The sequence below is a fragment of the Vipera ursinii genome (assembly GCF_947247035.1).
Source record: "Vipera ursinii genome assembly, chromosome: 2".
Lineage (NCBI taxonomy): Eukaryota > Metazoa > Chordata > Lepidosauria > Squamata > Viperidae > Vipera > Vipera ursinii.
The window spans coordinates 106,511,850-106,536,349 of NC_139513.1; the positions used below are offsets into that span (position 1 = coordinate 106,511,850).

The 24,500-nt window shown below is 39.1% G+C and overlaps 1 protein-coding gene across 1 annotated transcript; it reads left to right on the plus strand.

Moving 5' to 3' along the window:
* Nucleotide 1: 1 nt before the first annotated feature.
* On the plus strand, nucleotides 2-21,492 carry LOC310633563 (phospholipid-transporting ATPase VB-like). Its single transcript, XM_083351320.1, has 12 exons — nucleotides 2-146; nucleotides 787-893; nucleotides 4,498-4,624; nucleotides 6,591-6,775; nucleotides 7,904-8,219; nucleotides 9,410-9,486; nucleotides 10,813-10,938; nucleotides 13,944-14,144; nucleotides 15,710-15,790; nucleotides 15,961-16,065; nucleotides 17,717-17,904; nucleotides 20,809-21,492. The coding sequence occupies exons 1-12, from the start codon at nucleotides 47-49 to the stop codon at nucleotides 21,221-21,223; spliced, it is 2,028 nt and encodes a 675-aa protein (XP_083207446.1). The 5' UTR covers nucleotides 2-46; the 3' UTR covers nucleotides 21,224-21,492.
* Nucleotides 21,493-24,500: the final 3,008 nt, after the last annotated feature.

Sequence of the window (24,500 nt, forward strand, 5' to 3'; positions counted from 1 at the left end):
CTTTGACCTCTTGTTCACATTGGGATTTGATTCCAGCAGGAAGAGGATGTCGGTGGTAGTGAGGCATCCCCTCACCAAAGAAATCATAGTCTATACCAAAGGGGCAGACTCTGCCATAATGGATGTATTGGAAGACCCTACCAAAGGTAAAGAACTAATGACCTAGGAGGAAGGCAAAGCTTGGGTTGTTGGACAATATCTTCAAGATTTACAGATTTTGTTTGCAGCAGAAACAATATATTTAGAAACCTTGGTGAAAATGAGAGCAAGGATGTTGATTTATACAATTAGAAAGGATATTGAACAGACTAATTAAGATTTGCAGAAAGCCTAGTTTAATTTGTTTTTATGAGCACTGTATTAAAATGGTAAGAATTGAGCATAGTGATTCTCTAATAGAAGAAGATAGACAAACTGGTAATTAACATGAAGCTCTTAATAATAGTAATCACATTCTAGGGCAGGGGTAAGGAACCCCATGACCTGCACAGCTTTGCAGCTACTACTTCAGCAACCCTAGCTAAAATGCCCAATGATGAAAAATGCTAAAAATTCTGCAGCATCTTTAAAGCTGTCAGTTGCCCAGGTTAGAGGTAATTAATAAGGAGCAAATAGCTTCTGTGCATGTATAAAGTAGAATTGAGATGTGTGGGTGATGTTTAAATCTTAACAGGAAAGAGAGAAAAATGCCTTCAGAAAAATGTCTTAGTTTTATGCTTCAGAAAGGTACTTAAGTGTTTCACAAATGTGTGATGAGAATCAGCAGATTTACTTTGTGTTTCACAGCTAGTGCAGCCATGGAAAAAAAGATAAGAAGAGTGAGAACACAAACACAAAAACATTTAGATTGGTATGCACGTGATGGCCTGAGAACTCTATGCATAGCAAAGAAGGTAATTCTTTTTTTAAAAAAAATGATAGTAATAGCAATAGCAATAACAATGATAACTACTTCAGTAAATGGCTCATTTTGATGCTTTGAGCCAGTTCCCCAATGGCAAAATGCTTTGTTACTTGGATTAATTTTCTACTGCTCTTACTGCCCCCTCATATGAATCATTTTAAAATGAAGCTGAAGGAGAGCAATACTCTAATCCATCTGTTCTTCCTGTTTCTATCCTCATTATTACTAACTTTTGGATATCAGAAACATTTGCAATCAAATAGAGCTTCTCTGTGATTTCTTGAAACATTTAGTATTCCGGATAGGCTGATTAATCATACCGGTAGTGTAAATTACAACCTACAGTGCTTTTCCTGCTTTATTTCAGAAGAAGCATCAAAGCCTGCATAAATGTTTTTGGACAGCTCCAGAATAAACGAAATGTGAATTACCTTTGATGGGTGATCAGGAAAACTGGAAATATATTTGGAAGTTATTGTTCTCAGTAGCACTGAGTGTTAGCTTGAAATATTAGGGGGGAAAATACTTTCACTTTGGAACCCTTATCTGATAGGAGAAAGAAACAGCAGAAAACCCATCATCATGACCTGAAGACATGCAGCAGCTTATTGGCAGAAATGGCCTACCTTTAATTCCAAATCCATCTTACCTCTTTACGGTATACACAAGGTGGAATGTACAACAATGTAAAAAAATGTTTTTCCAAAAGGAAAAACATGCAGCACTTTGCTCATAGAGCAGCTGGAAAATCAAACATCTATATTAATAAAACTATTTTAGTCTTGTTCTGTACACAACTGCACAGCCTCGTGATTGGCTAATTCAGCCGGCAGGAATTCCTGGGCACTGGGTTGGGTGCCTGAGGCAAGGTGGGAGATTCCAGCTGGGTGGTTGGCCAGCGTCCGGCACTTGCCGGACATATAAGCAACATGGGGCCAAGCGAGGTCAGTTCTACCACGTGCAGCTCAATAAACAGTCTATACCCAGATCCGTCTCCGTGTTATCTGTCGCCCTATCCGGACAAAACAAGTCTGACAGTGGAGAGATGTCAAAGAAGAAAAAGCTGGGTGCACCAGAATTTTTAGAAGAGAGATCTCTTGCATTCCTCCCTCTGATAATATCAGAACAGAAAAAGAACTTTTCCAGAGGATCTTAAATTCTTAGTAAGGACATATGGGAGAGGGTTGTTTTTTTTTTTTTCATTCAAACAGCCTGATCCCAAATTGTGGAAAGCTTTCTAGGGGATAACTAGCACTTTGAACTGTGGCCAGAAACAGCTTGGAAATCAATAATACTCTTGCAGTAAGGGAGATGTGCCCACTAAAACTGAAGGTCAATTGCCCGCCTGCAGCATTTTATGCCAATCAAAGTTTCTGAATCATTTTCAAAGATTAATTCATCCCGATTGTGTTAACGGATATTATCATATATCGTATAATGAAGACAGATATCATCATCTAACTTCTCCAGGAATAGGTGCGGTTAGCACACTATCTGTAGCTGTGCAAATTGTGAGTAAAAGGAATCACAGTTTCTTCCAACACGGATGGAATCTCTGATCCCCAATCTGCCTTAGACAGAAACATTTCCAACTTATTTGGATTAAGCTTCTTTTTGTTGCTTCCTCATGTAATCCTTTATTGACAGTAATAATCATTAAATAGCCTTCTTGGGTTTAGGTGGAAAAGACATACAGAATTACATCTCATAAGGATTTGGCAGCATCAGATGTCAAGAACATGAACAAGCCTCTCTGAAATTTTAGGAGCATTTTAAACAGAGAGGTGGAGAAAATGAAATTCTGGGGAAAACCGTTATCACCTTCTGTTAACATCTTCTAGATCAGGGGTGTCAAACTTGCAACATCACATGACACGACTTTTTTTCCATTGCCAGCAATGGGGTGGGCGCGGCTTCAGCATGACGCATTTGGCCCATGGGCTGCCAGTTTGACACCCTTGTTCTAGATAGTCACCACTGGAGATACCAGTGTCTCCAACGCCCATCCTATCCTTGAGAGAGTCTCTGGAAGAACATCTTAATAATTAATATTAAATGCTGTAATATTAGTATCACTAGTATCAAATCATACAACATTCCAGCAAAACAAAACAGACTTTTCCACTGTCTGGTTCTTGGTGCGCATCATCTGCCAAAGTGATACCAAACTCTGTCAATAAGAGTCTTCTGAAACTATAACATTTGGTTTGCATTAATGTAATTAAGATGTGACGCTTTTTTATTATTATTCCAGTTGTACAATTTATGATTTTCTTGCTCAGTCGATACAATCTCATTGTTGTGTAATAAATGCCAAAATGCAGAGCTCCTGCACCTTAGGACTGACTTTGTTATTTAATTTAATTTAATTTAATAATTTAATTTGTATACCGCCCTTCTCCCGAAGGACTCAGGGCGGTGAACAGGGCAATACATAATAAAAAACAGAATACAAAAATTAAAAAGCAATTAAACCATTATGCCCATAATAATTAATACATATTAAAATTAGAACTATTTATAAAAACCCAACCCCATCCCGTCAGACCAGGCCAGCTTGTTCGAAAAAGAATGTTTTGAGATTGCGCCGGAAGGAGCGAAGGTCGGGGGCTATCCGGAGCTCAACCGGCAACCGGTTCCATAGCTCCGGGGCGCCCACAGAGAACGCTTTCCCCCTGGGGGCCACCAATCGGCATTCTTTGATCGGCGGCACCCTGAGGAGGCCCTCTCTGTGGGAGCGCACTGGACGGAGGGAAGTTGACGCCGGCCGCAGGTGTTGCCATAGGTAATCCGTAGGTAATCCGTGTTGCCGTAGGTAATATTAAACAGGGTGAAACCTCAGGTGATATTATGTGAGTGGTGAGCAACAATAATTTTGAAGAACACTTACCATATCTCCTAACTTGCGTGCATCCAGACTCATTGGAGGATGCTATTCCATTATCAGTGCTGAAATAGTCTTTTGTTCATGGACTTTGCAAGGGCGTCCAGGTTTTTATTTCAGGCAGCACGTTCTTAGGCTTGCTTTGATCATGATTCAAAGTACAGGACCTCATCTATATTTTATCCACTGGAAATCTTTGGATGTCATCTCATATAAATGCGTCTGTGGGCAGAATAAAACCTAAAATTCTTCTCTGTCATCTCAGATACTGGCATTTGCAAACTTTAACTCATTTCTTAAACTACAGTTTCTTCTACTGAAAATGCTTTATTTTCCTTCACTAGAATTTCCCTGTCTTCCCAGAATTCTTAGTAAAATAAAACATAACTATCTTTGCTTGAAAATTAACTTAATTTTAGGCATAATACAGTACTTCATCAAATCTATTGCTTCAGGCTGTGTGTTTGTAATGCTGCATACTTTGTGCTCATTTGTCAAAATACTATTAACACCTGACTCTATTTGTAATTGTGAAGTAAAACTACGTTAATATTCATAACCCATCATAGTTAGTGATGATGTATTAGAATTGCAGTTGGTAATAGCAAATGTTCTAATGACTGAATCAAATTAGAGATGTTGACCTCCACCAGCCTAATTGGCAGGCATTTAATATTTTCACTTACATGTTGACTTTACACCATGACAGGTTTTAAGTGAAGAGAAATTTCAAAAATGGCTCAACTTTCATCATGAGGCAGAAGTAGCTATGGACAACAGAGATGAACTTTTAATGGAAGCAGCACAACATCTGGAAAGTAAACTCACCTTATTAGGTATCTTGAACTATTTATTCATTCTAGATTAATTAACCTGATATTCATGATTAATAATGAATTACTTATATCTGACGCTAAAATTACTTGGAAATGAGTCATTATTTAAAACAATTCTTACCAATGTCATTTGTAAAGAAAGGATTATTACCATTGCTGTCTATGATATATTTACAAACTATTTAATAACATGTATCAGAAACAGATACAGATATTGTACAGATATGCATAACTGCAAGTTTGCCATAGATTTATGATTCTCTCTCTTTCTCTCTCTCTCTCTCTCTCTCTCTCTCTCTCTCTCTCTCTCTCTCTCTCTCTCTCTCTCTCTCTCTCTCTCTCTCTCTCTCTCAACTGCCTGAACTAGAATTGCCATTGCCTCCTTCCTAGGACTGAGAAAAAGTGACTGGTCCAAGGTCACGCATCTGGCTTCGTCCTAAAGTCAGACTAGAACTCATACTCTCTTTTTTATATATAAAAAACACATTTTAAAGGATTCCATAGAAATTAATATAAATTAACTTACCAGAGTGGGGAGCCTAAGGTCTAGTTTCTCTCCAGTATTTCCAAGTCTTGCTTCACCATATGTGCACATATCCATGCTATGCATATGCAATGTAAAATTGCCAATATTAATATGCATATAGTTGGATCACACATGAAATAGACTTTGCAATCACTTTATCATCCTATCTATGGGAATGTAAATCAGTATCTCAATACAGGTTTAAAATTAATGTTATCTTGTTCTGTGTCAAGGGTAGCCAATCTATCTGCCAATTGCACCTCAGAAATCCAAAGCATAAAAGGACATCATTCAGGTGTAGATTACAGCAGAGATCCCCAACCTTTTGGGCAGCAGGGACCAGTTCAGTGGAGATTTTTCTGTGGACCGGAGAGTCCATGGTTTTGTGTGCTACCTGCATCTCGCGTATGGGGCTTTGCTTGTTTTTGCGGCCTGGTTGCTGGCATGCCACAGCCCAGTTCTGGTCCACAGACTGGGGGTTGGGGACCCCTGCACTACAGCACATATGTCTTATACTGTATGTTCATATCTTCTGAGCACTAATATAAACCATTTTGCTTCATTGTATTCTATGCTTTGTCCTATGAAGGCCTCTTTGCACCAATTCAGGAATTCTATAAACCTTAGCTGTCAGTCACAGCTTAGTTATCCAGGTTTTATGCAATAGTTTGCATTCAATATATAATACTTAAAATTTCCAATAACATTATATTGATCCCAGTAGAAAAGATGTTATTACTCTCTCAGTAATTATTTTCAATGTTTATTTAGTCAAGTTATTTTAATTGTGGAACATCTCAAGCTAGGGAATATAATTTTCTATTTTTTGTGTGGAAACAATAGATAACCTGTTTAGTAAATGGTTTTCAGTTAAACAGGTCAGTTTTCCATTAATTTCTCTTTTATTCTTGTGTAAGTTTTGACCTTTTTAAGGATATAGCTCATCATCCAGAAGATAATGAAAGGCTAAAACAAACATTCTTGTGCAATCCTATGCCTCATTGCTCCAGCAGTGGTGCAAGTGATATGTATATAATGAATGCATCCTAACCCCATAGTGCATACAGAACAGACTCTTGGCATACAAAACATTTTGCATAAGCCAATTGTAGGAGTTAAAAAAGATGATTTATGTTCTAAAGTCCTAGAGAAGAATCTCTTGATCACAACTGTTCTGCAAAGCAATTATTATGAAATGTAACAAAAGTTAAACTTGGCATATGGGTTGCTTTATCACATAGCAATTGTTTCCTAAAATTATTCCTAATTAATGACATAGAGCCTGGTTACTTGAGAGACCACCTATCTCCCCTCATATCTGCCTGGCAGGGTAGGGATACTCCAGTTTCCATCGATTAAATAATGCCATTTATCTAGACCCCAGAGATGTGCCTTCCCTGTGGCAGCAATCAATAAGACTGATGATTTCCTTTTTGTAAGGAGCAACAGGGATTGAAGACCGGTTGCAAGAAGGAGTGCCTGATACCATTTCTGCCTTCAAAGAAGCTGGAATCCAAACATGGGTATTAACTGGAGATAAGCAGGAAACAGCTATCAACATTGCCTATTCTTGCAAACTTCTAGACCAAAGAGACACTGTCTTTACCATTAATACAGAAAATAAGGTAGGTTGTAATGGCCAGCAGGGAGAATATGCCATGATAGCTAAATATGTTCTCATGCAAAAGTTTTTCAGAAAAAAGGTTGAATTTTGGAGGAAAAAAAGAACTGAATCCAACGATGTATTCCCATGGGTAAAAGAACTATTTGTTCTCCCCAGAAAGTCCTCCTCCCATATGTATCAAAAATCTGTTCTAGCTTCATAGTAGATTTTGAAGGTGTGGGAAGTGATGAGGAGAGGTGAGGAGAATTCTCATTGTATGAGTCAATGCTGATGTATCTCTGGATTCCATGCATGCCTTTGGAAGCAGCACTGTATCCCCGCCTTCAGAACCAAGGGAGTCTTGTGGATGCTAGCCACAAACTTTAAGATTTTAATGTCGTCATGTGCCTTAGGCAGTTTGCAACAGAACCTGTCTCCACATGCTGTTGAAGTCTTGCTTGATGCTTAATCATAGGCTTACCATTTGTTCCTTATTTAAGAAAATTGATTCTTATTTAGAAATACTAAACTTTAGTGCTAAATAAGTAATCCTTCTCTGAAATAACAAACAGGTGGTAAACCTACTTGCCAGATAATATTTCAGTTACCAGTGATGTAATGATAAAGGCAATTAAATAGTACATTTAGGCATGTACTATATATGCAGTAGTATTTATCTCAATGCATCAGCAGCGAACACTGCAATTTCTTCTGAATGTACACTAATGATAGCAAATATTACATAGCATCATTTTCTAACCTTGTGCCCTCTAGATATCTTCATTTATAATCCCAAACATACCAATCCATGGTCACACATATGGGTGATGTAAATTGTAATCAAAATTCAAGAGTTATATTGAAAAACGTAAATATACAAGCTAAGAATTAGCAAAGTATAAATTAATTATACATTAGAATTAGCTTGGATAATACACCACATTCTCCAATTTTGAATTGTTACTACATATTTGACTAAGTAACTTGTTAAATAACTTCTTTAAGTCAGCACTCATGTGCTTCAATTGGTAATCTAATGGAATGAAAGATTGTAAGTAATTAAAAGCTTAGCATATACTGTTTTGTAACAGAAGAATTCTTGTTTGTAGTGCCATGCAGCTTTACAACTTATTCACTATTTTTTCCATAGGAAACTTGTGAATCACTGCTAGATATCATGTTGGAAGAGGTGCAGAAGAGTCGAGTAATTCCTATAAAAATATGGAGTATTTTTGGCTTTAAGATGCCATTTTCTTGGTCAACCACAGGACTTCCAAATCCAGTGATTGGACTAGTAGTTGATGGGAATGCTCTGAATACTATTTTCCAAGGACAACTCGAGCATAAGTTTCTTCAGCTTACAAAATATAGCCACTCAGTTTTGTGCTGCCGATGCACTCCCTTGCAGAAAAGCATGGTGGTCAAACTTGTACGGAATCAGCTGAAAGTGTTGACCCTTGCTGTAGGTGAGCATCATATGCCATCAAGTCCCTGTCAGTGCTTACCAACTACATAGATACATTTTCTCCCAAACACTCTGTCTCCAACCTTGCCCATCATTTCATATTGCCTATTTATCTAGTTTTCTTGGTAAAATATAGGAATAGTTTACCATCGCCTTCTCCCATACTGTATAACATGATGCTTTTATCTTTGTCATTGTTACTAAAGTGATCAATCTTCCTACATTGCTGCTGCTCAGTATAGGGATCTGGTTGCTCTAGGACAGAGGTCCCCAACCTTTTGGGCACCAGGGACTGGTTACATGGAGAGAGGTTTTTCTGTGGACCAGAGGGCATGTGGTTTTGTGTGCTGCCTGCATCCCACGGATGGGGCTTTGATTGTTTGTATAGACTGGTTGATGGTATGCCACAGCCCAGTAGTGGTCCATGGAGCGGGGGTTGGGGACCCCTGCTCTAGGATACCCTTTCTGCCTTGAATGACCCTGCTGAGAATGTACATTCTTGGCACACACACCCAGCGTTCTTTGCACATTTCCCCCAAGAACCTATACACACATCCTAGGGCTGAGACCCAAGATCACCCATCTGGCTTTGTACCGAAGGAAGGTCAGCAATTCACAGCTTGTTTCTAGTCTAGTAATTTAACCACTGCATCAAATGAGCTGTCATCCATCCATGCATCTAACCATCCATCTATCAACAAGCTAACTATTATCTTATCTTAAGTCTGAAAATGTGAATCTGGATCAACTGTTTCCCAGGTTTTGAACTAAGTTCAAGTGTAAGAATGGGGTCTAATATTGTGTTTGATATGTAAGTGAAACATAACATATCACCAAAAAATAGCATGTTTCTGCTGAGAAAAAGAAAACATTGCTGAGCAATCGTATAAAAGAATTGGTAATGAAATTGTTTTCACTCTCAAAGATTTATAATAAAGTCAGCAGTGACTTGGAACAAGGTGAATGGGAAGAAGTTTATTTCTCTTTTTCATACTACTCAAGCAATGGCAAAATTCAAGGTAAACAAAAAAGAAGTATTCTTTCCTTCTATATCTAATAACACAAAGCTGGCCTCTGACATAAACCATATATTGCAGAATGAGAGATGTACTCAACAAATATTTCCATTGCCTTACATACCATCTGCCTACTTTTCAGTCTGAGAGAAATATATGTTTCACTCTTTTCTAGGTGATGGTGCAAATGATGTAGGTATGCTCCAGGCAGCTGATGTTGGAATTGGCATTTCTGGACAAGAAGGTATGCAGGTATGCATAATAATTGAGGGATACCCTCTTGCCCTTGGCAACAATTGCTAAGATACATATACAGAATTTTAAGCAACTGTATTCTGTATAAAAAGTGAACATAAGTATCATCTGCTCTCTGTTATAACACGGTAAGCAATATCCTTGAGACCTCAGGGTGAAATGATTTGCATTTATAATGAATCAAATTATTGATATGCTTACCTTGATTATTCATTTAGGCATATGAACTACTCCCACAGAAATGTCCAAGGCTATAATGTTTCTGAACAAAGACATTGTGCAGCAGGAAAAAAATAAAGAAGGTTGATTAACAATAAGAAGCATCATCTGGAAACTCTCTCTCTATCCCTTCCCCCATCCTTCCTAAGGGGGTTAATTGTTTGATAGAAACATCACTGGAAGCATCCAAATAAAAATAAGCTGACAATTACTTTTCTTGTTGGTTGACATTTATGGACTGAGCCTGAATCAGAACTACGCTGTAATCCAGTAAATGGGTTGTCCAGCCCCTACCACTAATTCCATATTCTCTGCACAGGACTACACTTAATGTGGAATTGTACTGGATTACAAGCAGTACTTGAGAATTTTTTCCTCAAGAAGTACTCAGTACTTTGGGTTGTTTCATCCAAGGCTGTTCTTGTTATTTCAGATTCAGATGGGCAATTTGTGGCTCCAGAGCTACAAGGGGTTTTCCAAGTGCTTATTTGTCACTCTCTTCTGTTGCCGGATGCCATTTGGAGAAGAGAAACATGCACAAACAATAGTGTATTAAAATAGACGGGCTGGCTTAAAAAAAAACAAGGATCCCAGACTTTCACCCAAAAATTAAGGAGAGTGGGGGAATTCTAGTTCCATCCACATGTATAATATATTCCCACCCTCTTTTCCTCATTATTTTAGAGTGATGTGACGCCTTCAGCTATCCAAAACCGGTTATCTAAGTCTAACTGTCATAAGATCACTTTCTTATGAATTAAATTGTCGCACTGGGCTTGGAAATGGACAGAGCTGCAGTCATAATGAAACTCTAGCATATTCATCTTGTAACTTATCTTCCAATTACACTAGTGTGTAACTTCAGAATTCCCAGTTAGCTTTGGTGATTCTTCTCTGGGAATTCCAGAAATGATAACCAAACACATCTAAAGAGCAAAAGTTTGGAAATGCTGCCACTGAAGAATTTAACATTAACCCAGAGACACATTATATTTCCCATTCTTGCTTTCTATTATTGACTTTTGCCTGCAGTCCTGATTTATATTGGATCAGTAAAACTTGAAAATATAAATTGTGTCATTTTATATATGTTCTTCATTTCAGGCTGTCATGGCCAGTGATTTTTCAGTATCCCAGTTTAAGCACCTCAAGAAGTTACTTCTAGTCCATGGACACTGGTGCTATTCTCGCTTGGGAAAGATGGTGCTATACTTTTTCTATAAAAATGTGGTAGGTGTCCTAACTGCTTATTTCATCTTGCATGCCATCCGCTATTGCTTGTAACAATTGGGACAATTGTTGTTTATAGATTACTTGACTGGAGCCCTGCACCAGCAGCTTACAAGTTCCAAAAATATAATAAGGAAATATTCCATAAAGTCATTCTTGAAATATTCAAGAGTGAAAAATCTTTTGGTTAAATGGATTGATTCATAAATGGATTAATTTTCACTTAGTTTCTATAAAATAAGTTTCATTCTCTAATTTCCTATTTAAAATCTATATTGGCAATCCATAACAGAATTGTGGCTCCATTGCTGCACATAAAATGGCTGATTGTAATCATGGCAAGTAGAAGTTGGTCCTGACTTGAACTCTACAGGCTGACAACCACTTAATTTGATGGGAAATCTATGCTACCAATAGATGACCACACTAGCCAGCTTTAGCTACATTGTAAGAAATTCAATTGGGCATCTATGTTCTCAGAGTAGACATTTTAATCATGCAATTAACATGCACCTCTTGGGATCTGGACCAACTAGCACCTCCAAAGGGGGCGGGGGGAGTTAAAAAAAACACAAGATGGTGAGCATGGCTGTATAATCAAAGCCAGAGTTCCTTTGCATGTGTATTGCAATGTAATGTATATACAAAATTGCATGCATGTATGTATGTATGTATGTATGTATGTGTATATATGTATGCATGTATGTATGTATGTATGCATGTATGTATGTATAAAGGTAAAGGTTCCCCTGCACATGCGTGGTAGTCGTTTCCAACTCTAGGGGCTGGTGCTCCGTTTCAAAGCTGAAGAGGCAGCGCTTGTCCGAGGACATCTCCGTGGTCATGTGGCCGGCATGACTAGACGCCAAAGGCGCATGGAATGCTGTTACCTTCCCACCAGAGTGGTCCCTATTTTTCTACTTGCATTTTTACGTGCTTTCAAACTGCTAGGTTGGCAGAAGCTGGGACGAGTAACAGGCGCACACTCTGTTACGCGGCACTCGGGATTCGACCCGCCAAACTGCCGACCTTCTGATCGACAAGCTCAGCGTCCTAACCCACTGAGCCACCGCGTCCCTATATGTGTGTGTGTGTGTGTACCCAAACACACACACATATAAAGGGATGTGCTTTGATTGCATTGCTACAAGTATCATTTGGCCTTTTTTGACTCCCACTGTGGGCACTGGTGTCCAAACCTACAATTTTATAAGAACTGAGAGAAAATCAAATCTATTCAGGGAAATGCCTAAGTTGCATCATCTTAATAAATGTCATTAATTTTCCCTTTATTATTTCATTCCCCAATATTCCATCACATCAAAAACCATGGAGATTTTCTAAAATGGTATTTAATTATTTTGTCACTAATAACCCTTGGGGATGGAGGTTAATATTAGGTTTGATGCTAGAAAAAAGTATGATTCCCATTACCAAAGAATAATGGATTTCCTTACCTATATTGTTACAAATAAAAAAGATAAGGGTCTTCCCCTTCTAGTCATGTCTGACTCTGGGAGCCAGTGCTCATCTCCGTTTCCTAGCCAAGGGATCCAGCATTGTCTGAAAATGCTTCAGTGGTCATTTGGCCATCACGACTATAGACCATGGCACACAAAACGCCGTTACCCTCTCACTGGTACCTATTTATCTACTTCATTTATATAGATATTTAACTCACATAATTTGATTGTAGTAAATGAACTTTTTCTACTCTTCTTGTTTCTGGTGAATTTCCTTATGTCATACTGTTTACATTTTGTTTTTCTGCATTATTACTGTCAGGGTCCTTAACATCGGTTGCTATGAAAGCAGCTAGAAAATAGTAGAAAACAATAGGAGGGATTTCTCCGCCACTTATTTAATTTTTCTATTTCACTTTTTTGTACAAAAATAAATAAACAGAAGTGACATTTTATGAATATGTTACCTTTACAGCATACAAAGTTTATGTTTGATTCTGAGTGACAATCACATAGCTGCAAGGAATACAAAAGCTATTTATATTCATGAAAGAAACTCTGACTGTGAATCTCAAGTAGATGACTACAATCCATTAACATACACCTAAGGCTAACTATTTATTTCATGCAAATGTTTGTCACTAAGACCTAATAATATACTGAATCTAGCCTTATTCATGTTTAAAGTAGATTTACTAAAAACAAGTAGACATATTGTAGTCATAATTAGGTTCTGACGATTTCAGTGGTTCTCTTACTACTCTTAGCAATAGCACTTAGACTTATATACTGCTCTCTCTGAGCGATTTTAGAAATGTCAGCATATTGCCCCTAACAATCTTAGTTCTCATTTTACCAATCTTGGAAAGATGGAAGGCTGAATCAACCTTGAACCAGTGAGGATCGAACTGCCAGCAGTGGGCAGAGTTAGCCTATAATACTGCATTCTAACTACTGTGCTGCCATGGGTCCTTGGCTTGCTTTAATTTGACAGTCAAATTTATTTTTAGATGAAAAGCAGTATTAAAAGAAATAGTTTAAAAATAGGGAAGTAATCAAGAGAAAACAGTTCTCAATCCTTTTGTCCATCTGCTGTTTTCCTAATCATATCACATCATGGGTTCCAAAAATTAAGTCAGGTACATTTAAAAACTTGAGAAAGGAAACACAAACAAAAAGCAAATTAGCATGGGTAAATAGCAGGTAGAGAAAAAGATAAATGTGCTTCTCTCTTTGTCCCAAAAGCTTGTTTAATTTTCTCACCCCGAGCACTTTAAAACAGAAAGAAACAGAGTTCAGTTGCAAATGCTTGTAATGTAACTTTAGCCAGTCTCTCAACTTAATCAAAAGCCTAATTAAAATTAAATAGCGTATTGAGTTTATTTGGACTAATGCTGTGAGTCCTTGATCAGATTCTAAGAGTTTATCATGCTCTGCAGAGGCTAGGTGTTATGACTAACCAAACACCCTTGGATAGCAAAGGCTGGATGATGTTTCTACAGATATTTAAAACATTTATTTTTTTTCATATTTTCTCACCAGACCTATGTCAACCTTCTCTTCTGGTACCAGTTCTTCTGTGCTTTCTCTGGGGCTTCTATGATAGACTACTGGCAAACGGTATTTTTCAACTTGTTTTTTACATCTGTGCCACCATTAATTTCTGGAGTTCTGGATAAAGACATTTCTGCAGAAACCCTGTTGAATCTTCCTGCACTTTACAAAAGTGGGCAAAACTCAGAGGTAACACTTTTTCAAGAATATCCCATAAAATAACAGCTTTCACGGCATAGCAAGATAAATATCCTTTCTAAAGTAGATGTTGATTCGGTTCATACACTGCATTAAGCCGTGATTTCTTGAATGTGGTCAGTTTTCAGCTCAGTAATTCCCTCATTAAACAACTGTATTCCATTGGTTAAAAAGCACCTTTTTAAAACATTTTTTTCCATGAAAGGGTGAAAAAATAGGTTAAAGAAAGCAATTTTTATAGAGTGTTCAGTGCTTTCTTCTACCATTTTTCATCGATCCAAGCTATTGTGCAAAGTCTGATCTTGCACTAAGAGAATAAATGCAACTCATACATTTTTAAACACATTGATTCTCAGATATAAGCCACAGATATAAGTTGATACAATAAGTGCAATAAAATGTGTTAACAAGTTAAGGTGCTAGTTTAACAATTGTTAGGGTAGACTAAGATAGGGATATTCAGGAGACAGGTGGGAACATCTGTGTATTTTAACTGATAGCAAAAAAAACAACCCTCCAAACCAAGACATTCACAGAGAAGATTATCCCACACTAAAAAAAAAAGCCACAATCCTTTAAGAAGAACCTCAGCAAACTACACTATGAGAACATTCTTTTCTGACTCTAAAAACCAGGTAAAGATCTGTGCATAATGATTGTTCATATAACTTGGCTTTGTGCTTGTCAATCAAAATGAAATCTGGAAAGTAGCTTGGTAACTACACAGCAGACAATGCAGACTCTATAATACTAAAATTAATCAATAAGTCCCTAGTAACCTAGTTCCTCATTCTAGTCTAAGTGTGGTTTATGAAACACCCTCTAGAGCAGAAATATATTACAAAAGTCCAGTCTCCAGATAAAATACATTACAATATTCCAATGCTGGGACAGCTATGGCTAATCTCTACCTTGAAAAAGTTACACCTATCATAGTAACCAAAACTGTAACATGTTGTGATGTTTAAAGTGTTACAGCAGGTCCAGACTAGACCCAGAGAGACCCAGTTTGAAGTCATTCATTAGCTATGGAAACTCATTAAGTAATTCTGGGCCCATCTTACCATATCGGCCCATCCTGCATTACAAGGTGCCTAATGTGGAGATAAAAGTCAGGGAGATTTCCATGGAAGCCCCTTGAGCTTGGTGGAAAAGTCATGCATCAATTTAACCCAAAAAATAATTACGTTGGGAATAGATATTTTTGCCCACAAAGGCTTGTTTGGACCTCTTATGATAGTCCATCAATAACCCAAGCTCCATAACTTCTTCTTCCATTTAACCTTCCAGTGCTGTTCTGTTTGGATAAAGATTTAAGAATAAATAGGTTTATCAATTTAAATAAAAATATTTTTTTAAAAAATTGGGTTTTTAGGCATACTACATCTTCTCTGTTTTTTATTTTGAAGGCAATGACAGAGAATGAAACTGATGCAAATCCTGTTATTTACCACTGATTGGTGGCTTCCCCCATGGCCATCAAGTTATAAGTGATATATCAAGAAAATATATATGTTCTGAAATTCTCTGTTCCTTCTGTGTCCTATTTGCTACAGATTTACAAACCTCTAACGTTTTGCCTTGCTATCTTGGATGCCTTCTACCAGAGTCTAGTTTGCTTCTTCATCCCTTATCTAGTAAGTGTTCAAATTACAAAGTATTCAACTTTTTCTAAACCAGCCTTTCCCAGCCTGTTGCTCTCAAGCTCAGATTTGAAGCATATCAGACTTGAGAAGGCTGAGTCATAAAACTCAGTGCTTCTGTTTCATATTTTGATATATTAGTATTATTTTATCTAATTTTTCAGGTATACCAGGATTCTGATACTGATGTTTTTGCTTTTGGAACGGTAGTCAACACTGGTGCCCTTCTTACTATTATTTTTCACCAAGCTTTAGAAATTCAAATGTGGGTATGTATGTAGTTTCAATAACTAACCCAGCTTGCTGGCTGGCTGGCTGGCTGGCTTGTTGAATGGAAACAATGTCCTGGCTGTAAAGGTGATAGTCATGTACTTTTGTGACACTATATTTGGGTGTCTGGCTCTGAGTCCCTCCCACCTTGGATTTCAAAGAATTATTGAATGATGAAAAAGTACTGAAATGCCAACATTTGCAGACAGTATAATACACAGATTCAGAAATAGTAGTAACTGTGAGAAGGATCTTGGAGTCCTAGTGGACAATCATTTAAATAGGAGCCAACAGTGTACAGCAGCTGCCAAAAAAAGCCAATGCAATCCTAGGCTGCATTAATAGAGGGCTCAAATCAAGATCACGTGAAGTTCTAGTACTACTTTAAAAATCCTTGGTAAGGCCACACTTGGAATACTGCATCTGGTTCTGTTCATCGCAATATAAAAAAGATGTTGAGACTCTGGAAAGAGTGCAAAGAAGAGCAACAAAGACAATTAGGGGGCTGAAGACTAAACACACAAAGAACAGTTAGAGGAATTGGGTATGTCTAGTCTAATGAAAAGAAGTACTAGGGGAGACATGATAGCAGTATTCTAATATTTGAAGGGCTCCTACAAAGATGAGAGGGTCAAACTATTTTCCAAAGCACCAAAAGGCAAGACAAGAAACAACAGATGGAAACTAACCAAGAAGAGAAGCAACCTAGAACTAAGAAGTTTCCTAATGGTGAGAGCAATCAACCAGTGGAACAGCTTGCCTTCAGAAGTTGTGCGTACTCCATCACTGGAGTTTTTCAAAAAGAGATTGGACAACCATTTGTCTGAAATGGTATAGGGGGTTGAGCAGCGGGTTGTTTCCCTTCCAACTCTGTTATTATATGGTCTATGTACTATGTTCCAAATTAATACTAGGCAATAACAGCTACTCAGTTTATACTATTTGAATTAATTGTTCATGCTTTTGAGCAGACATATATACCTTCACACTTTTTCAATATTTGTCTGCATAAAAGTATCATTCCCCTCATTTCTATCAGAAATATTTATGTATTTCAGTAAAATTTTACAGTTACAAATATTATTGCTCATTGCAGTTAGAGAAGACTGCAGATAATATTTTTGCTGAAAATAAAAGAAAGTCCCAGCTTAGGCACACCGTCAGCTGAGTGATCTTGAGCCTGTCAGCCTTAGTAAGGCCACTTCTGAAAACTCTTTTCAAGTAAACTGCAGAGAAAACCCAGGTAACACTGACTGAAAGGTACAGACATACCAAAATGCAATAAATGGACACCATGGCTTGGAAAACAGTATTCATTCGCACAAAGCCAACAAAAAAGCACGACTTCTCAAATGCCACAGAAAAGATACTGCTCTTTCCCACCAGACCTGCACTTGTCTTAGAAAGACCTTACAAAAACCATCAGAGTTAATTCCAAAACTTTACATTCCTCAATGCAGATTCATCATTGCTGCAATTTTACATTCAGATGCCTTTGTTGCATAGAAATTGCACTGCCTCAGAATAAGATTGTTACTATGGCATTTGCCCTTTATATTCTCCTGATGTTCTGCACCAATACATTCCTAGACAGGAATCGTAACTAAAAGTTTTATTTCTCTAATTGCTTTTCTTTTCTTCTGTTCACAGACCCTGTTCCATGGGATTGCAATAATTGGGAGCATTTTGCTGTACTTCATCTTCTCATCCATCTACAATGCAACCTGTGTCCTTTGCAACCATCCCACAAATCCCTACTGGATTATGGAGATGGAATTTTCAGAGCCAAACTTTTATTTCACAATCATTATTACACCAGTCATAGCACTTCTCCCAAGGTTTGACCTTTTTTTTCTTACTTGTTCTTGTATAAGGTCCCACTCAGTAAATAGGGATTACAAAGTTTGATTAAATGTTGTTCCAAGAAACAGAAAGCCTTATCTCAGCAGTATGGTATTAATTAAGAAAGGTCTTAATCGGATGTTGCAAATAAGGCAACTAGTACCATGCAAAAAGACCCAGATGGATTCTTTAAATCTAATTTCCAGAGAACAATCCTTACTAGTCTGTTTTTTTCCCCATTCCCACAAAGATCTGCCAGGCAAGAGCCAGTTCCTTGGTATAGCAGTCATTTTATGGAAGGGAAGCTTAAAATCCTTGACAGCCACATCCTTTAATGCAGTACAACTTTCTCTGTACAGTTTGGGGAAATTGAGTTGACATGTTTTGCTAGAATATAAAAGCTTTGTTGTGTTCTTTTTTTTCTTTTTTGAGAGGCAACTCTTGAGTACTTCAAAGGAAAGAAATATGTTTCCATGTTAACGCTAGTGTCACAGCTCAGACTTCTCCAGCTGTCATATGATCCTTAGAAATAGCACAAAGATTGACTATCTGCTTCTCTTCTTAACACCCAAGGTCTAAGGGTTATGAAAAGAATTCCCTCTGGAAGTCTTACTCTTCATGAGTTCCACTTTAATCTCTTACTACAAAACACATTGATTTGAGGGCAGAGCATTTTAGCTAGTTTCCCTAACATTACATTCCTATGAATTTTCTGTAAAATGAGAAGTTTTTTGCTTATTGTAAAACTGATATTCAGAATGAGGTGTCATGGGAGTAGCTGCAATAACGGAAGGAAACTTGAACAAATGCATCCAAATAATATGTATTTATAAATGTTGGTTTTTAGTATTAACATGAGCAAGCCTGGATAAACTTCAGAGTTGTTCGCTTTTTTTTTCTTCTCCTTTCCTGGCATAACTGTAAGAAGAGCAGAAGTTTCCTCTTCTTTTCATAACATACCTTCACTGATATCCAAATTCAGACAAAAGTATGGGTAATACCAGGGCTTTTTTGTCATAGAATGCCCAGAACGGAGTTCCGGCACTTTTTTTAGATGGAACCTTGTAGGGTAGACACCTTGGGTGTTAAAAGACGCTTGCTCCTCGGGAGGAAAGCCATGGCAAATCTAGACAGCACACTAAAAAGCAGAGACATCACCCTGTCAACAAAAGTGCGTATAGTCAAGGCTATGGTGTTCCCAGTTGCAATGTGATCAAACTGGTCAGTCCTAGAGGAGATCAACCCTGACTGCTCTTTAGAAGGCCAGATCCTGAAGCTAAAACTCAAATACTTTGGCCACCTAATGAGGAGGAAGGACTCACTGGAGAAGAGCCTAATGCTGGGAAAGATTGAGGGTAATAGAAGAAGGGGACGACAGAGAATGAGGTGGCTGGATGGAGTTACTGAAGCAGTAGGCGTGAGCTTAAATGGACTCCAGAAGATGGTAGAGGACAGGAAAGCCTGGAGGAACGTTGTCCATAGGGTCGCGATGGGTCGGACACGACTTCGCAACTAACAACAACAGGGTAGACAAGGCGGGTTGTATGGCGTGTGTGAGTTCCAGCACTCTTTTTTTTTTACAAAAAAAAGTGCTGGGTAATACTATTATGGTGTCTGAAACAAGCCAACTTCAAAATGTAGTTTATGAGCTGCCATATTTCAAACAACAGAATAGGCCTCACATAGATATGACTCTCCAAGACATTTGGGGCAACTAACAATTTCTCATCTTGCTATTGCTGCTGATTTACCGCTATTCTGTCACTGCATTTGCAGCAACATTTCCCATGAGTCCCTACATTTGTCACTTTCCAACTGTTAACACTAATGTTACATAGAGTGTATGTTGCCATTACTGCTTCTTCTGCAGCTTCTTCATGCCAGGACCAGGAAGAACCTTCTGCACATCTGTGTCTTTGGAATCAGTTGCATTTGCTTTGCTGTCTTGCAGGGAGATATGAGGATAAAAAAATATCCTCAGAAGTCACAGATCCCTTGAGCTGAGCCACAAAAAGAAGTGAGGATGGGCTGACTAAGGGCAGAAAGGACAGAAGAGTGATGGAGGACTTGGTAGAAGCTTTGACAGTTTAAATACTCTTCCCTGCAATCTTGAACACACTAAGATTGCTGGAAAGGAAAACCATGATTTCTGTTTATATCAAAGAGCTATAGAGAAATACACTTATCATGGGCTATGACCCACAGACTGGCATTACCAAGCCACTTTTTTCCTGAAACATAGCAGCTGGCCTTAACATGGTTGAATGGCAGTTTGTAACTGTCCATAATCACCAAACAAAACCCTAGCCCAGGCAAACTGATATACTCTATATCAGACATGTCAAATTCACGATGTCACATGACGTCACAAGACGTATCAGGATGGTTTTGCCATTGCCAGCAATGGGGTGGGCGTGGCTTCCGGATGACTCATCCAACCCGCGAGCCAGCAGTTTGACACCCTTGCATATGTTCTGGACTGTATTTCCAAATTATCTTGCTATATCTGAACTGATGTGAGTTATGGCTTATTTGTTTGGATAGTACCAGGTTACCTATGCATCTTTAGCCATGGCACCACCTTGCCAGGTAGATGGAAACTACCTTTGTGACACATATTTTGTGACACCAACTTTCATAAAATTATGAGTTTCCTCATTCTAGTTTTTGTTCCCTTTCCGTATCTTGGTGTGTACTTTGCAAAAGTCACCTCCAGTGCATTTGGAATCTATACTGTATGTGTAGTATTTTAGAACTGTTCTCCATAGAAAGTGGAATTCCTATATGAGTATATGATTATATGAAATGTAATCATTCACATTATACTTCATCTAGCATCTACAAAATGAAGGAGAGCAAATCTTGGAAAAATAACTAGTGTTTTTCTTTGCTTTCCCAAGATATCTTATATTGGCTCTACAAGGGACTTTCAAAATATCTTGCATCCTGAAAGCACAACAACTGGAAAAGTTGCCAAAAGAACAACAGGACTGGGAAATACAGAAATGGAAGCTGATAAAAGAAGGCCCAGCAATCCACAGTAATGTTCCTAGTCAACTCAATGAAAATATCTGTGATCACGCAGGACTTGGGCTTCCTGAGACCAGTGTTCTTCAGGGGCTCGGGCCTCCACAGAACGAAATGCTTGGAGAAAGGACTTTGAATGAGGAAGCCAAGGACAATGACAAAAGATGCATCCAAGAAGAGACTGGACCACTTTCAGCTGTGGAGCCATTTACTAGCCAAATCCCCCAGAACTCTGAAAGTTCTGCTCAGCGAAGCCATCGGAGGTCTGTGAGTGCAGTGACTTTGTGAAGGAAGCACAGCTTTCAAGGAGGAAAAGTAAACGCTGACTGCTTTCCCAACTCCTGTGGCCTCACTCTCCATGAATAAAGGCAACAGAAGGAAAAATATCATTCCTGTTTATGTTAGCATAGCAGCAATGTCTGGATGGGAGACCTAAAATAAAATTTCACCAGCATACCGAGAAACTGTGTTTTGACTGTACAGTGCAGGACAGCATGGAAGCATATGGCTATATTGTATATTTCTTGGGGCGGAGGGGGGAAAGGGGCTAAAATAGTTTGGTGGGCAATTGCACAAAATTTCCTTTGTGGGTACTTGAAAATAGACAATATTTGTGGGGAAGAGCTGTTTCTTTTTTCCAGTGAAATTTCAAAATCATGCCACATTTCCGCCTTGCTGAAGAATAGAGGTTATATAGCTTCAAAACTGCAACGTTTTAGAACAAAATGATCGTGTTTAAAGATATAAAGACATAAACCCATAATCTAGATATTTTAAGTGGGGATCCAAAACTGTTTTGAGGGTGTGTGTTTTTTTTAAAAGAAATCTGAAATATACTGTATGTACATATGTAATATATGTTGCATGTATGTATATGTGAAAGACTGCACAGGCCAGGTTGTTTTTGAATGGTCAGATAGTAGTTTAGTTCTTTTAGATAACTAGCAACCTGGTGGTCTAATTCCACATTCGGAAGTAATGTTTGTTGATTTCTGAGGAGCTTTCATCCAAGATATATTTTTAAGATCTTTACCTCTACTTTGAATGGGATGCTGAGGAAGGAAGGTGGATCAGGGATCTAGAAATTAAAGAGAATTCCTAGGAAGAGAGAGTGAAGGAAGGAACCAAGCCAGTTCAGGCTTGAAATGGGCATAATAGCACTGTTTGAACAACTAAAAGAAAGTTTCACCAAAGGAAGTCCAGACCCAGTGGCGTAGAGGGGGGGGCAGGGGCGGGCAGCCGCACCGGGCGCAACATCTGGGGGGGCGCTCGCACTCGCAGCTCTCTGCCCCTGCCTGGCTCACTCACTCTCTCTCACTGCAGTGCTGGCTGTGCAAATCCGATCCGAGCCGCCGGGTCGCCACCCACTGTGGAGGGGGGGTGCCAGTCGTGCTGTGCGGTGCTAAAATCCACGGGTTAAGGGGCGCAAATTACTTGCCTTGCCCCGGGTGCTGACAACCCACGCTACGCCACTGTCCAGACCTGTTCTCTGTTACCTGCAATTATAAATTTAAGCTGTGAGAAGGCAGTTTTGGTTGAATGTTACAGGAAAAGAGAATTCCTAACAGTAAGAGCATTTCAATGGTTGGGGGGGGGGAAGAGAAGGAGACACATCTTTTCTCTAAATGTGTCAAAGCAGGGCATGCTTTCATTTCCCACACTGAATGAAGGTTAGATTACATATTCCGAATCACCTTATTGTCTGGATTTATAAGAATGACAGCTGACTTCCCAGACTGGGAATACTCATACTTTCATCTCAGGCAGAATCAGTACCAAAGCCGTGACTTCTGTCACATAAAGAAAAAAAGCATGTGCCCCAGCCTCTTCTTCTCCTTCTCAAGAAAAAGCCTGGTGTTTTTTTTTTAAAGCAGTTGCAAGAGTTCTGATAAAAAGCTGGAATTATCATCTGAGGCCACAGAAGCTCCAGAGCAGGGGTGTCAAACTCAATTTCATTGAGGGCCACATCAGCATTGTGGTTGCCCTCAGGGGGCCGGGTGGGTATGGCCTGGGTGGGCGTGGCCTACTGGGTGGGCATGGCTAGAATGTGTATGGCCTACTGGGTGGGCGTGGCCAGCTCTACATCGTTCGCATCAAGGGTGCCTATGGGGTCCTGGGCAGGAGTGGGATAGATCTGAGGGTCTCTGGCAGAAGGAGGGTCTCTGGGGCAGGGCCAAGGCAGTGGGGGACGTTCCCTCACTGTTTCCAGGATGGTTTTGCGGGCCACATGAAACCACTTCGCGGGCCGGATCCAGCCCCCGGGCCTTGTGTTTGACATGTCTGCTCCAGAGGAAAACAGAGGACTTTGTTTTGGGATTCTGAATACCCCGAAGCAAAAAAGAAAACATTTAAGCAGAAGCTGTATTAATTGCTTATTTATTCTGTCTGTGTCTGTTTTAAATTGAGTATTATTTATATCTCTGCCCAAGCTCACTAATTCAGTCTTATATGCATATATCAGGTTGTGTTATGAACCTTTTTTTTTTTTTGCCTTGAGAAATCCTCTGAGTTTAGTAAAACTCGGAACATGGTGAAATTATGATATGGCAGTACCATTACTGTAATTCCCTTTTAAAGGTGTTGCTGTCCAATGATTTGAGAAGCTCTGACTTTACCTCTTTCAAAATGTTAACATTTTGATATCTAATGTTTAAAAAGAAACTACAGTTATTATCATTTTTTTTAAAATAAACTTTGATTTTTGTTTATCTCTGGTAGGTCTCCCAAGAAAGAGCTGAAACGTCTTGCATATACCTGAGCATTATGTAACCAGCAGGCAACACTATGGCAGTTATTTGCCTTTTTATTTGCCAGAAAGTTTACAAAATACGGGAGCCCTTTTTTTGTCACACAAAAGTTTGGAAGGAACATCCCAGGGCAAGTGCCACCTTGAAAGATGCACGTTGGCAGTAGGAACTACCAAGCCTCTAGGCCAGGGGTGTCAAACTCAATTTCATTGAGGGCCACATCAGCACTGCGGTTGCCCTCAGGGGGCTGGGAGGTTATGGCCAGGGTGGGCGTAGCCTACTGGGTGGGCGTGGCTAGAGTGTGTATGGCCTACTGGGTGGGCATGGCCAGCTCTACATCGTTCGCATCAAGGGTGCCTATGGGGGCCTGGGCAGGAGTGGGACAGATCTGAGGGTCTCTGGCAGAAGGAGGGTCTCTGGGCCAGGGCCAAGGCAGTGGAGGCCGTTCCCTCACTGTTTCCAGGATGGCTTCGTGGGCCACATGAAACCACTTTGCGGGCCGGATCTGGCCCCCGGGCCTTGTGTTTGACATGTCTGCTCTAGGCAGAATAGAAGATAGCACTAGGGTGAAGACCCAAACTGTTTATACGAAAGGACATTTGAGGCTTTCAGTCACCTTTACAGGTTCAATCCACTTCACTACAGGCCTCTTCCAATTTTGTAATTTTTACACTATAGAACTGGTTCTGCAGGAGATTTTCATCAGTATCTTATCACAGATAGATTGCTTCCTTAGATGGGATTAGCTGGAGCCAATAATCTCTGTGGAGAGGAGGAGCTGATTAAAGTGGCTTACCCCAGGTTCAGTATAGATCCAA

Coding starts and splice junctions, on each gene's coding strand:
- LOC310633563 (XM_083351320.1), top strand. CDS start 47: ATGTCGGTGGTAGTGAGGCATCCCCTCACCAAAGAAATCATAGTCTAT. Junction 6,776..7,903: donor CCATTAATACAGAAAATAAG/GTAGGTTGTAAT, acceptor TTTTTTCCATAG/GAAACTTGTGAATCACTGCT. Junction 14,145..15,709: donor AAAGTGGGCAAAACTCAGAG/GTAACACTTTTT, acceptor TATTTGCTACAG/ATTTACAAACCTCTAACGTT.